General features: G+C 38.1%; 3 protein-coding genes across 3 annotated transcripts; 1 reads left to right on the top strand and 2 right to left on the bottom strand.

Moving 5' to 3' along the window:
* Positions 1–25: 25 nt before the first annotated feature.
* On the bottom strand, positions 26–1448 carry PPL_04681 (zinc finger MYND domain-containing protein; the record flags this gene model as incomplete). The annotated part of the gene is made up of 4 exons (XM_020575580.1): positions 26–318; positions 409–823; positions 1095–1116; positions 1210–1448. 4 exons carry the CDS (start codon positions 1446–1448, stop codon positions 26–28), a joined length of 969 nt encoding a protein of 322 aa, XP_020434375.1.
* Positions 1449–2207: 759 nt separating this feature from the next.
* PPL_04680 (uncharacterized protein) lies at positions 2208–9233 on the bottom strand (the record flags this gene model as incomplete). Its single annotated transcript, XM_020575579.1, has 4 exons — positions 2208–5459; positions 5539–6166; positions 6265–7597; positions 7802–9233. The coding sequence occupies 4 exons, from the start codon at positions 9231–9233 to the stop codon at positions 2208–2210; spliced, it is 6645 nt and encodes a 2214-aa protein (XP_020434374.1).
* Positions 9234–9869: 636 nt separating this feature from the next.
* On the top strand, positions 9870–12320 carry PPL_04679 (uncharacterized protein; the record flags this gene model as incomplete). Its single annotated transcript, XM_020575578.1, has 2 exons — positions 9870–10136; positions 10224–12320. The coding sequence occupies 2 exons, from the start codon at positions 9870–9872 to the stop codon at positions 12318–12320; spliced, it is 2364 nt and encodes a 787-aa protein (XP_020434373.1).
* Between the last annotated feature and the right edge of the window lie 183 nt (positions 12321–12503).

The following is a 12503-nucleotide window of genomic DNA, read 5'->3' as shown; positions in this document are numbered from 1 at the left end:
ATAAATAATACATTTTTTGTTATTTTTATTCATCTTGATCTTCATCGTCGGATATCTCTGGAAGATCTTCAATGTCATCGTTAATAAATAGACTTTTATCGATATGTGAAGCTAGATCTGAATCTTTTTGTGAAATATTGCTTGTTGCTGTTGTTGTTGTTGAAGTTGTTGTTGTTGTAGTAGAAGAAATATCATAGCTTTTAACAGTATCAATAGGTTTCTTAACCAATCCCAATTCTTCTAATCTCTTCTTGTGTTCATCTGAATTCTTATCAATCTTATTCGTTTTGTTTTCTTTAACTTTTGTTTCAATTTGAACTATAGTTTAATATTATTAATAAAAGTAAAGTTTGTTAGTTTTTTTTAAATACAACTTAGTTTGTATTATTAATAGATATTGATATTTACTTAGTTGTTCAAGTATTGCGTTGGTAGATTCTGCTTTCTCTGCTGCTATTTTCTTGCATAGCTCTTTGTGTTCTGGCCAGTGACCGACTTGACAGTCACGTGAGCAGTACGAAACAGAGGTGCAACTTCCGCACAGTGAGAGTTTCAATACGTTCTTTGATGTACATACTGGACTGGCACACTTTGATGTCAAAGCTAGTTTTGGACCTGTCTCTTCAGTACCCTTCAACTTGAGTGCAATCTCTTGTTGACGTAACTGCCATGCTGGGAGTTCTGCCGATTTTGAAGCAGAGATATCTGCCTTCATCCTTTGTGTGAATTTGTTGGCTGCATTATTCGATGCATCTTTTCTAATACCCAACTTTGCTTTCTTTGTCTTTCCTCTCTTTGTTGTGTATACTGATGCCATTCTATTCTATATTTTAATAAATACTCTATCTAACAAACTAACAAACAACTGAAAATTAATTTTTTCAAAACGAAGATTTAATAAATAAAAATAAATTAAGTGTCGTTTTTTCTAGTTTTTTTTATTTTATTTTTATATCAATCAAAGTCTATGAAAATATTCAATTAATTAAATAATAAAGAATAAAGTAAAGTAAATGATATCAATCATATTTGTTGCAATTTATATTTTATTTTTTTTATTGAATAATTTGTTAACTATTAAATCATTCATTTACAACTGTTGGTATTAAATTTATACTATATTTATTTTTATTTTTGAAAAACAAAGTTAAATTAATAAAGATTGTTTTTTTATAATAATTTTAATGGATATATATATATATTACTTACAATATCAGTGGTTTTTTTATTATTAAATCATTTTGTTCATTATTATTAAAGTTAAAATCATTATTACTTATTTCTTTTGATGAAAGTGGACGAATATCATAAAAACATAAAGAATCATTTGTTTCGAGAACTTTTAATTCAAAATGATGCCATATCCACTCTTTTGGTTTATCTATTGTATGTGAAGTCGAAGATAACGGTAAAGTATTATTTTCAATTTGTGGATTATATAGTGTCATATCTTTATTTTTATATTAATATAAATATATAATTTTTATCGAAATAGTAAGATAGATATCTCTAGTTAATTTGTATGAATGAATGAATGAGTGAACGAGTGAGTGAATGAAGATTTAAAATGAATGAATGAAGATTTAAAATGAATTTGTTAATTTCTCGAGTAAAAAGACATCATTTCAACAGCATTGATTCTTTATAGAACTATATGATCAAAATTTAGAAAAGATATACCTTTGGAAAACTAAAAAGAAAAACTCTAACTGAACAATACTATAAATATATTTATATATAATCAAAAATCAACACCAAGAGTGAAAAATTATAGTTTATAAAATTAATTGGGAATTTCATAATCATAAATGGTCAAATGATAACCACCAAAAGAGTAACGGATGGTTAATTATTATTTAAAAAAATTACAAAAATTGAAAAAAAAAATTAAAAAAAAAAAATGAAAAAAAGAAAATAATCCAAAAAAGTTGCTATAAAAGGAAAAAATTAATTAATGTGCAACTACTACTTTAATTAAAGTATCAAGTACAATGTCCTTAAATTGAAATTGAAATCAAATCAAAATATATATTGAAAAAAAAATAAATAAGATCTATGTGTATTTTATTGATATGGTAATAGTACAAACAGATATAAAGGTTTTTATTTTTATTGCACATTTTTTTTTGGAAAGATCTTTCTTTTTTTTTTTTTTAAAAAATTAATTAATGGTTAGCTAGATTACAAATGTTTTAGAGTAGGATCGATCATTCATTGGTTGAAGATTGTTGTACACCTGGTGGAAGTTTGGGTTTAAGTCTTTTGGGAGGAATCATCGGTGGTGCGCCTACGGGTGGAGGTGTAGAAGGTGGAGGTGTTGTTGGTTGAGCCAAATTAAGACTACTACCACCACTACTGTTTGAGGGTGTTCTATTATGATTTGAGGGATGAGGTGGTGGTCTTGAGGGTGGTGCTGCGAAAAATGGAGGTGATGAAGTTGATTGTTGTTGATGTAGTAGTGGACTTACATGTGGTGGTTTTGTATGTGGTGGAGGTGTAGTAATTGGTGGAGCTGGTTGTTGTTGAGGTGTTGTTTCTGTTTGGCTAATGCTTTCAGTGGATATCGATTTTGGAATTGGTGGTGGATGGGGTTTGGATGTTGGAGGAGTGGGTGGTAATGGTTGTCTTGTGATGGTTCCACTCAGATTCAGACTACTTCCACTGTTACTACCAGTACTACTATTCGACGGAGTTCTTTGGTGATTTGTTGGTGGTGGTGGTGGATTGGTAGCAGCTGCTGGTGATGGTGGAAGTGGCAATCGGCTTGCAGACTTTGAGATTGGATTAGGTGGTTGTGTAGGTGGAGGTGGTTTATTAAAGGGAGTAGGTGGTTTCTGTAGAGGAACAGGTGTTGGACTTGGTTGTGGAGGTGGTGGAGTTGAAGGTGGCGGAGTAGACATTGGCTGTGGTGGTGGAGCTGTTGGTTGTGGAGCAGAAGTTGATGATGGAGGTGGAGGTGATGGAGTATATGATGGCAATCTACTATGTGATTTGTAGATTGGAGGTGTGACTGGTAACGCTGTTGTTGAGGTTGATGGTGAAGCAGGCAAACTCGATTCACTTGACCTTAGAGTCGCGAATGGGATTCTGGATTTCGATGGTACCGATGGTTTTCTCTTGATGGTTGGGGCAAATGGTGTGGTGATTGGTGGAAGCTGCAGTGGATATTGCTTCTCCTTATGATAGACTTCAAGGATATTTCTCATTTGGGTGTTGATTGGCGAATCCGATGGTACAGCAAAGATATAAGTGTTGATCAAGTAGAGTGAAGAATAGAGATTGTTGACCAAATCCGTTTCATTTTCGAATCCAAACATCGAGGTTCTAGAGGAACTTTCGAATCCACCGGTATATGGTTTGACAAAGTCAAACACAACGATCGGTAGACCTTGTGGAAGGTTATCGATGATGAATGGAATGAGATTCTGTGATTGTTCACGAGTGGCAGCAGACGAAGATCGCTGACAGACTTCGATGATCAATGTGATAAATTCGGTGAGATAGTTTGGATGGAGTCCAGACGCTGCCTTTGGAATGTTGTGAATCATTTCACTGATAAACTCGAGAAGGAATGCTGCATCTTTCTCACGGCTAGATTCCATAAGTGAGCGAACCAGTCCGGTGACGGAACGCATTAAATTCGATAGAAACTCTGGATTGCCATCTTGGAATATTCTGACAAACTCTGTGATCAGCAGTTTTATGAATTCAACAGGTGAGCATGGTGGTTGACTGGTGGTTTTCGCTACGTGGTGATAGTGTTCGTAGAGCAGATCAAAGTGTTGAGACAGTTGATTTGGTGGACTGTCAAACAGGTAGTCTAAAAAGTCGAGAGTGAGCGAATCACCAGGTGACATTGCGGCCATACACGACGCAGTCAACAGCACAGTGGAGATGATCGAGCTCGGTTGTAAACGCTTGCTACTCTCTGAGAATGTGATACACTCTTTGGCGAACCACAACGTTAGTAGTGCAGTTTGTGGATGTCCAATTCCACGATTGACAACTTGGTCTGTCTTCATGCCTGCTCCGAGAATATCAATCATTTCCTCGGTGATTTTCGATCGTAGTGTAGGTGTTGGACTGAGAGCATGTATGGTTCTATTGAGGAGAGTTAGCGCAGCGTTGAACTGCGATAGATAGCTGGTATGCAGTAGAATCGATCCCAAACGAATGATGATTGAATAGGATGTATCCGATGCAATGCATCGCTGATTGTTGGCAATGACAGAGCTCAGTACAGTGATAGTACGATGCATCTTATCAATGTCACCCATGATACAAGATTTCCAAAGACCGCAACACAAACCGAGCAAACCGTCCATACCGTCTTTCTTTGTTCCAATGGTCGTACGAATTCCTTCGTACCAATCGAATGCCGATATCGAAATGGCATGGTCATTCGAACGAATTGCACAGTGAAGCACTAACAACTCCCAAATCTCAACGATAGAATCTCCGAGGGCAGACTGCATCAGCCTGATAATAGTAGTACGTTCTTTCATACCCCATTCATTCCAATCGGATTTGATAATCTCCTCTGCTTCCTTTTTCAGTTCATCATCGAGAATCGGTTGTCTAATAACCAGCGACATCAATAGATTATCAAGAATTCTCTTTCCAATTGGATAGTGACTATGCTGTCTAGTCAAACTTGTTGAAATTCTAAAGTTTGGAATATTGGTGCTAAGTCTGTTGTTGCCACTTGCAGGAATGGCCGGCAGTGTGATCGATACCTCATTGGTATTGCTATCGGCAACAGTTGTAGTTGTGATAGCCAAAGATTGCTGACTGCTATTACTAGAGTTTGAGAGATTAGCTGTTGCAGTGGTGGCAGTTGTTGTCTTTACAGTTGGACCGTAGACTAACAGCGCATTGACCAACAGAGTCGGTACCAGCTTTGGTACGGCAAGGACATCTTGCATTTGGAACTCGAATGTCATGTCCTCAAGGAAAAACATATAGGCAGCTTCTGTGTCAGTGTTGTGCTGACTGTCGTGATGATCCTTTGGTTTGTCAACACTATTGTTGCTATTGAGGAAATCTTGGACAAACTGGACGGGTGAGGGTGGCAGTGGATGGAAGTGTCGGAGTGACTTCATCAGATACTCCATCACAACAATCCAATGTGGAGTGGAGCGTCTCGATATCATAGTAATAATCATCTTGCACGCATTTCTAGTCTCCATTTGCAATTTGTCAACGTGATACTTCTCTTTGAGGAAATCAATAATTCTCTTATAAACATTGTAGGTTGCCTGTTGGCCAGCACTATCTCCACTGGCTGCCAACTCTGACCACAACACCTCCAATGTCGAATGAGTATTGGTTATCACCTTTGATTGTATAGTTATATCCAGCAGTGATTCCAACAATATCTCCACACTCTTTGGTCCATTCAATGTATCCTCTCCACCGGTCATTACCCAGTAGAAATTTCTAGTCCATGGTGCCAACAACTTTGTAAATAAAAATACAATGAGATTAATATAAAGTAAAACAAACATTAATATTCATAATAATCTTAATAATACATACTGGGAGTATAAGTTGTTTATGAAGTAAAGGTAGATGTTGATAAGATGATTGTGCTTCTTTGAAGAGGAGTGGTGTCATCCATTGATATTTAGAGGACATCGAGTTGGAATAGAGTAACGCGGATCTGTCATACATGTAGTTGAGTATCGATTCGTTAATGGTCGATTGGAAGTGTGCTGTGAGAAGCACTGTCTCTTCACCTTGTACTGAGGTGAGTTGGTTCGATAGTTGACATGCAAGTTGTCGTGCTTCGTGATGAGTCGATATCATGTGTAGGAGGATGAGATGTACTAATCTCTCTGGTTCACAGTTATGTGGCCACTCAGTGTTGTACTCTGTGAAATTGATGACCAGCGCTCTCAAGAACGATAGCGATGCCACGGGGTATCTCTCACTATCGAACGATCGCTCCATATACTCATTCAAATACTTGACGGAGCGTCGCAAGAACAATGCCAGAGTATTGGCTATCGACTGATGAAGATGATGTCCATAGTCCAAACAACGAATGAGGAAATTAACAACATCACCTCTGAAATCATCCAAACAACCTTCAGCAATCAACAAATTGAATGCTTTCATTATATTCAATTCCAATTCACTCTCAATTGGATCTTGATTTTTCATTCTATTATCTAACAACCTGTGAATGTATTTGGAATTGACATATTAATATATATATAGATTGTTAATAAAATGATTGTTATTGTAGTTGTTGTTACATACGCTTGTAAACATTGGAATAATAATTTTGTATAGGCAGGTTTGATAAGTGATATTTCACCTTTTGGAATGGAACTCTTACTATCGAGATTTAAGAATACAATAAAGAGTTTGGCACAGTAATTCTTTATGGTGGAATTGAGTGATTGGAATATCTGGTTATTGGTAATCCAAAAGTAGGTTACCTCACGAAGTGCTGTTCGAATCGATGTAATTCCATCGTATTCACCAACTGACAACTTGGCAGCCAACTGACTAATATAGATGATTACATGCTCCTGGATGTAGAATACCTCTTTCTTTTTCTTCTTGAGATCGCGTCCACGCTCCTGTTCGATGAATCTAAAGACGGTGTCGTAGCACGACGGGTCAAGGTGGAGCGAGAGCTCTGAAATGGTGGCAGCCATCTCTTCGGAGCTCTTACCCTCACGCTCCTGGAAGTAGCCATTCATCACCTCTGTCAGCAGTTGATCCTCTATCGCTGTCAACTCTGGCTGTTCACTGTTGAGTCGCAGTGAGAGCAGCAGGAATGCCAAATTGTTTTTCCAGCCTACTGGCTGTGACTTTGGATGCCAACGCTTTCTCAGACGTGTCCACGCCCAGTTGACACTGTTTTGAAGATTTCCATTGTGAACCTGCAAGAAGTACGCTAGATCCTGGTTCAACGTTGGAATCAGTGTAGTCAAACAACCAAAGGTAGTTGACTCCTTTATATCTTGCAAACAATCGGGTTGTTTCTCGAGGAACACTTGATGTGGAAGATAGTCTGCCAGATAGGGAAGTGGTGCTTGTTGATCGATCTCTCTGAATACCTGATGGCCTGTTAGCTTGATTAAATCGATGACCTGTGCCCATAGAGGTTGTACCTGACTGGCCAATAAGAACAGTGCAACACCCTCAAGTGTCTCTCTTAGATTCCGCCAGGTGGCAGTGTCGATCTGTGCAGACATCTTTCTCTCGCCATTCGGATAGTAGTGCAGATTGATGAATTCCTCCGTTACCATTGAGATATTCTTTACGACTTTGGTCAATCCCAGTGTTTCACCAAAGTAATTGGTGATATAGGTGAGCATCTGGAAGAGAATGGCAGGGAAACTGAGTTGTGGTTGATTCGCCAAGTACTTGATGATGCCAACGGTTGACATTGTTGCGATTTCACTATCGGAATGCCATGTCCACTTGGTTATCTTGTCGGCAATGTCTTTGTGTGTCTCTGGCGAGCAGAGTGTCGGGAAACAAAGTATGATGTATCTGAGAGCGGTGGTATCACCGTCGTAGCTCGAAAACAGATGATCCAGTGTCTGCCAGAGTGTTCTGTCGTAGGCACGCATCGCCTCTGGGAATTCATGATTCAACGACGCCAACATCCTCAGAACAACCGCCTTGCATTCCAAGCTGTATTCCGACGGTTTTCCAGGCATTGGTTGTGCAAGAATCGCTAGAATATGCTTGTGTACAACGATCGACATGCTGAATCTGCCCATAGAGAGTAACACCTCGAGGAGTAGCACTAGTTCGCCAGCGGCCAAGCTGGATTTACGCGGTAACAATACCGGTAGTATGGAGCTGACTTGTGCTTGATAGAATGTTGCTTTCGCCTCTGATCCATAGAGTGTTTTCACTCCGATAAAGTAGGTAATCAACGACTCTAGATAGTGACGACGTGTCTTTACTTCTTTCATTGAATTGCCAATCAGTGTAAGTAGATCTGTTCCACGAGTCGACATAAACTCTTCGCTTATCGATGCCATCACAGCCAGTGTTCTGATACACAGCTGTTTCAACTTTGATTTCTTTGTCCATTTCAAAACGATATCGTACATCTTTTGCACGACCGGCCAGAATGTAGGTGGAACATTTGCAATCGATGATTGTCCAAACATCTTGGGGAATGTGCGGATAATGGTGAAGCAAATCGATTGTTGGAAGACGGCACGCGATGCTTTCTCCATCTCCAACAAGATCTTTGAGAAATACTGTGTGGTAGCGTCGATTTGGTTGGCGCGATAGAATCCAAACTCCACGAATTTAGCAGCTCTCTGAAAGGTTGAGTACTCACGGTAAAAGTCGTCGGACTTGGCCGACTGGAGTCGCGTGACAAACAGCTGTGCAATGACGTCGGGCGCCACCCTCGAAATCACTTGCAGACAGCTGGCAGCACGATAACGAATCGTCGGTGAGAATGTGAATTGCAGTAGATTGAAAAAGAATGTGATGGTTTTCGGTGGGAGTGTGGCGAGTTGTGACGATCGACTGCCGACAGCGACCGCTTCTCTGGCTGGCGCGTGTGACGACAGAATCAAGTAGAGTGTATTCAACAGATGATAGAGAGGAGTGTCGTCGGCCACCTGCCGATAGCTATTGAACGGACGGAGAGCGTCGAATATCGACGATGTCTTCTGGTTGGAGAGCAACCCTATCGCTTCGCTGTTGATGAGAGAATCGCTGGTGGCCGCTGGCACCACCGTCTCCAAGTCGGATTCGACGTCGTCCTTTGCATACGATGGCAAGTCGAGCTTTCCTTTCTTCTCGGTCTGCGACACCATGTTGTAGGGGTCGTCAAGGTAGGTGTCGCACATCTTGATCAACACCTCACACACGGAATGCAACGAATCCGAGCTGATCTTGACGAGGACGTTCGACATCACTTCGAGCTGGTGCGTCACCTGACTGCCAGTCATGGCAGAGACACGCTCCACTTGTGGAATTGAAACGAGCAGACCCTGACGCAGAGTAACCTTTTGGTCGCCAACCTTTTTCTTGAGCAGCAGCAACTCTAGCTGCTTGTAGAGTTCACGCAGAACATTCTGTTGGACCGCTTGCTGACTTTGTTCCACTGCATACATAGTACTCGATCTATTATCTCTTGTCTGTCCATTATTATTATTATTGTTGTTGTTGTTGCTGCTGTTGATGTTCAAAGAGGAAGAAGAGGAGGAGGAAGTAGTGGAATTAGCATCCCATGTTGACATGTTGAAATATGAAAATCAACCCTTTTTTTTTTTGTTTTTTTGATTTGTTCTGTTTTTATAATTTCCTCTAATTTATATATTTTTTAAAATGAACAAATCCTATATTATTATACAAAAATATTCTACTTCTTATTATTACAAAACAACAATTAAATTGAAAATTATATTTCAGATGGTTTTTAAAAAAACATGTTAAATCTATGCTTTTTTTGCAAAAACTATTTTTTTTTTTTATTTATTTTTTATTTTGAGGTTTTCAAATAAATAGGGAATCTGCGTTGATCGTGTCATAAGTTTTTATGGGCATTTTGGCTCTGGTATTTTTCTAAATAGAAAAAAAGAAAATTATAATTATATTTTAAAATTCTATTTTGAAAAGTATTTATTTATTTTCGATCTATTTGAAAATGAATTATACAATTTGAAATCTGATTGCAAACACAAATAAAATTCATTGGGAATTTGTTTCAATTAATAACACAAAATCACAGTTTAAGTTTTTGCAAAATTCTTACTTTTTTCTCTCAATAGAACACAGAGTCTTTGATTGTTGCGATTGAAGGTCGATTATTAATTAACTTTTGTTGAACAGGTATAGTTTTTGATCATTGTTGTTATTATTAAAAAGAAATAAAAATGACGCGGAAAGAGTTAATAGAGCAAAATAATGTACTTTTAAAACCAAAACATGTTTGTAATGGTGTTGTTTCGAGTGCTGTTGATAGAGGTCTACTAGACACAGATATAGAACCAGTAGAAATATTCATAAAGAGAACGGAACTATTTAAATATATTTTGGGTGTCAAGAACATTAGAGAGATTATTTTGGACTATGTTCATTTCGATCACTCATTGTTTAGATGTAGATTCAGAGTTCAGTCTGTGAGCGATCCCAATTGGCTGGTAAAAGTCAACCAGTTTCAGGTGCTCCGTTCGAAGCTCTCAGTAGCGACAAACAGCTCCACGATGTTGCGAACCAAGCTAATTCAGCTTTGGGCACCGGATACACTGTTGAAATTGGCAGAGTCCACAACGACACACGATATTCTCAGGCTGCTCGTCTCAATGTTGGAAAGTGACAGTGAAACCGCCGATGGCCAACACGTTCGATGTTTCTTCACCACTCAGGTAATGGAGAAGCTGATCAGCGCTGGTGCTAGCTTCGATCTGATCGTTTCAATCGCCCGGCTATTTCCAAACACTGTAAACAACTCGATCCTAGATGCCGCTGCATCTCACAATCAATTCCAATGCTTCATTGCGTTTCTGGAGATGTTTCCTGGCGAGTTGAAACCAACTTTCAATACATTCAACTGTGCTATTGTGAGCAATGATCTGGATATTCTCGAATTCCTCTTGGTCAACCAAGATCGATATCCCATTAAACTTTTCTTGGCTGTTGGCAATGCGATCACCTATAAAAAGCCAAAGGTAGTAGAGCTGTTGTTGAAGCACAAGGTGGAGGTGAACGATCGCTCTGTTCAGGCTGCAATCGATTCTGGAAATCCCCAACTCGTAGAGGCATTACATACTCATTGCAATCAACAGATAACATCGGAACGAGCATTAATATCGGCTGCCAAGACCGGAAATACCAATCTCATTAAACTACTCTATCGTAAAGATCTGGTAAAGAATGATATTCAATCTATATTATACTCTGTAGTGAGTAGTACCAATATCGAGGGTTTCGAATTCTTTCTCCATGATATCTCCAAGAATACAAAGTGTCTAAAGAGTTTATGGCATGCCGTCACATCTAATCCATACGATCCTACAATTGGATGTTCATTGGAGCAGTACCATAACAAACAGTTGGAAATGATGAAGTATCTCAAGAAACATAAATATATTAGAACGTTTGGTTTCGATACATCAAGTGGAAATCCATTCATTCTTAAATACCTGTTGGATAACAATCATTTGAATCTTACTGCTCTTGAAATCGAGACTATACTTGACAATGCAATTGAACATAGCAATCTACCAATGATCCAATATCTCTACGAAGAAAGTAGAGTGAGTGTAAAGATTCTACAGGGACCAAGCTACTATTCCATTCTCTCAACTAGAGTCAGCAAATCGAAAGCACATCAAAAGGAGTACTACCGACACACAAGCGAAGCAAAGGATTTGGAAATCTTTAAATATCTAATGAAGTCAAAACTCAATGTAAACAGTCAAGATCTCTTCAACCTATCGATGCTTTACAAGTCATTCTTGCTCTTTCTCAATTATGAATTTTGGAGTCGCGGTTCATCGACCTTTGGTTTACAGTGGAATCAATTAGTTCCAGCCACCCATTATAACCTCAAGGAATTGGTGCAGAAATTGATACCCAAACAAAAACCTTATATCAAAGCTGCACAAATGAAAGCCATATCGATGGGTCATCTCGAGATTTTCACTATACTTTTCAATGATGGTGGTGGTTTGGCTGTGACATTCAAGAGTATAGCGGAATATTTCAAGTCTGATAATATCAAACTTTTGGATTTCCTTTATGTCCAATGTCGTCAGGAATTCCAAGAGTACGTAAAGAGTGAGAAATCTTTGAAATTGAATGATCCAGTTACTTCAGAGTATCTGCTTGCAAGATTCAACCCACAATCTCATTCCACATCAATAGATTCCGAGGCAATCGCTGATATCAGTCAAGTTCTATTTATGGAATCAGAGTATGTCGCCAGTATCTATGATATGGTAGAACCACCCAGATTCTCACAGTATGCTATCGATCATGCGGTGGACAGAGGATACATGGCACAAATATTCTATATCTTTGAAAAGTACAATGTTCAAATCAGATTCCCCCAGGTTTCCATGTTGATAAGTGCATCGGAATATGGATATGTCGAACTATTGAAATATTTGTGTACGAGAATTGCCATACCCGTAGAGAAAAGATTCTATCAAAAAATCGAGAAATACAACAGAAGCACTGGTAAATCATTTGAAATTTTTCATCAACTTTTATTGAATCTAAAGGATCAACAAATAGACAATCTCGGTGGACCTGAAAAGGATATCTATGGTAATGTTATGAAGAATTTCTTTGATAAAACTTTTTACTGTGTTAGAAAATAGATAATAATAACATAATGTATATATTTTTAAACAATAATATTATTTTTTAGCGATTTTATAAAAATAAATTTCATAATTATTTGTATTACTAGTTAATTAATAACTACAATAGAAGTCATACCGTTATTAAAATTTTTATAAAAATCGATGAAAAAAAAACGAATCAGATGTCGTTTTTTTTTT

Source organism: Heterostelium album (assembly GCF_000004825.1).
Source record: "Heterostelium album PN500 unplaced genomic scaffold PPL_scaffold4, whole genome shotgun sequence".
Classification (NCBI taxonomy): Eukaryota; Evosea; class Eumycetozoa; order Acytosteliales; family Acytosteliaceae; genus Heterostelium; species Heterostelium album.
This window is presented reverse-complemented; position numbering and strand designations above follow the sequence as displayed.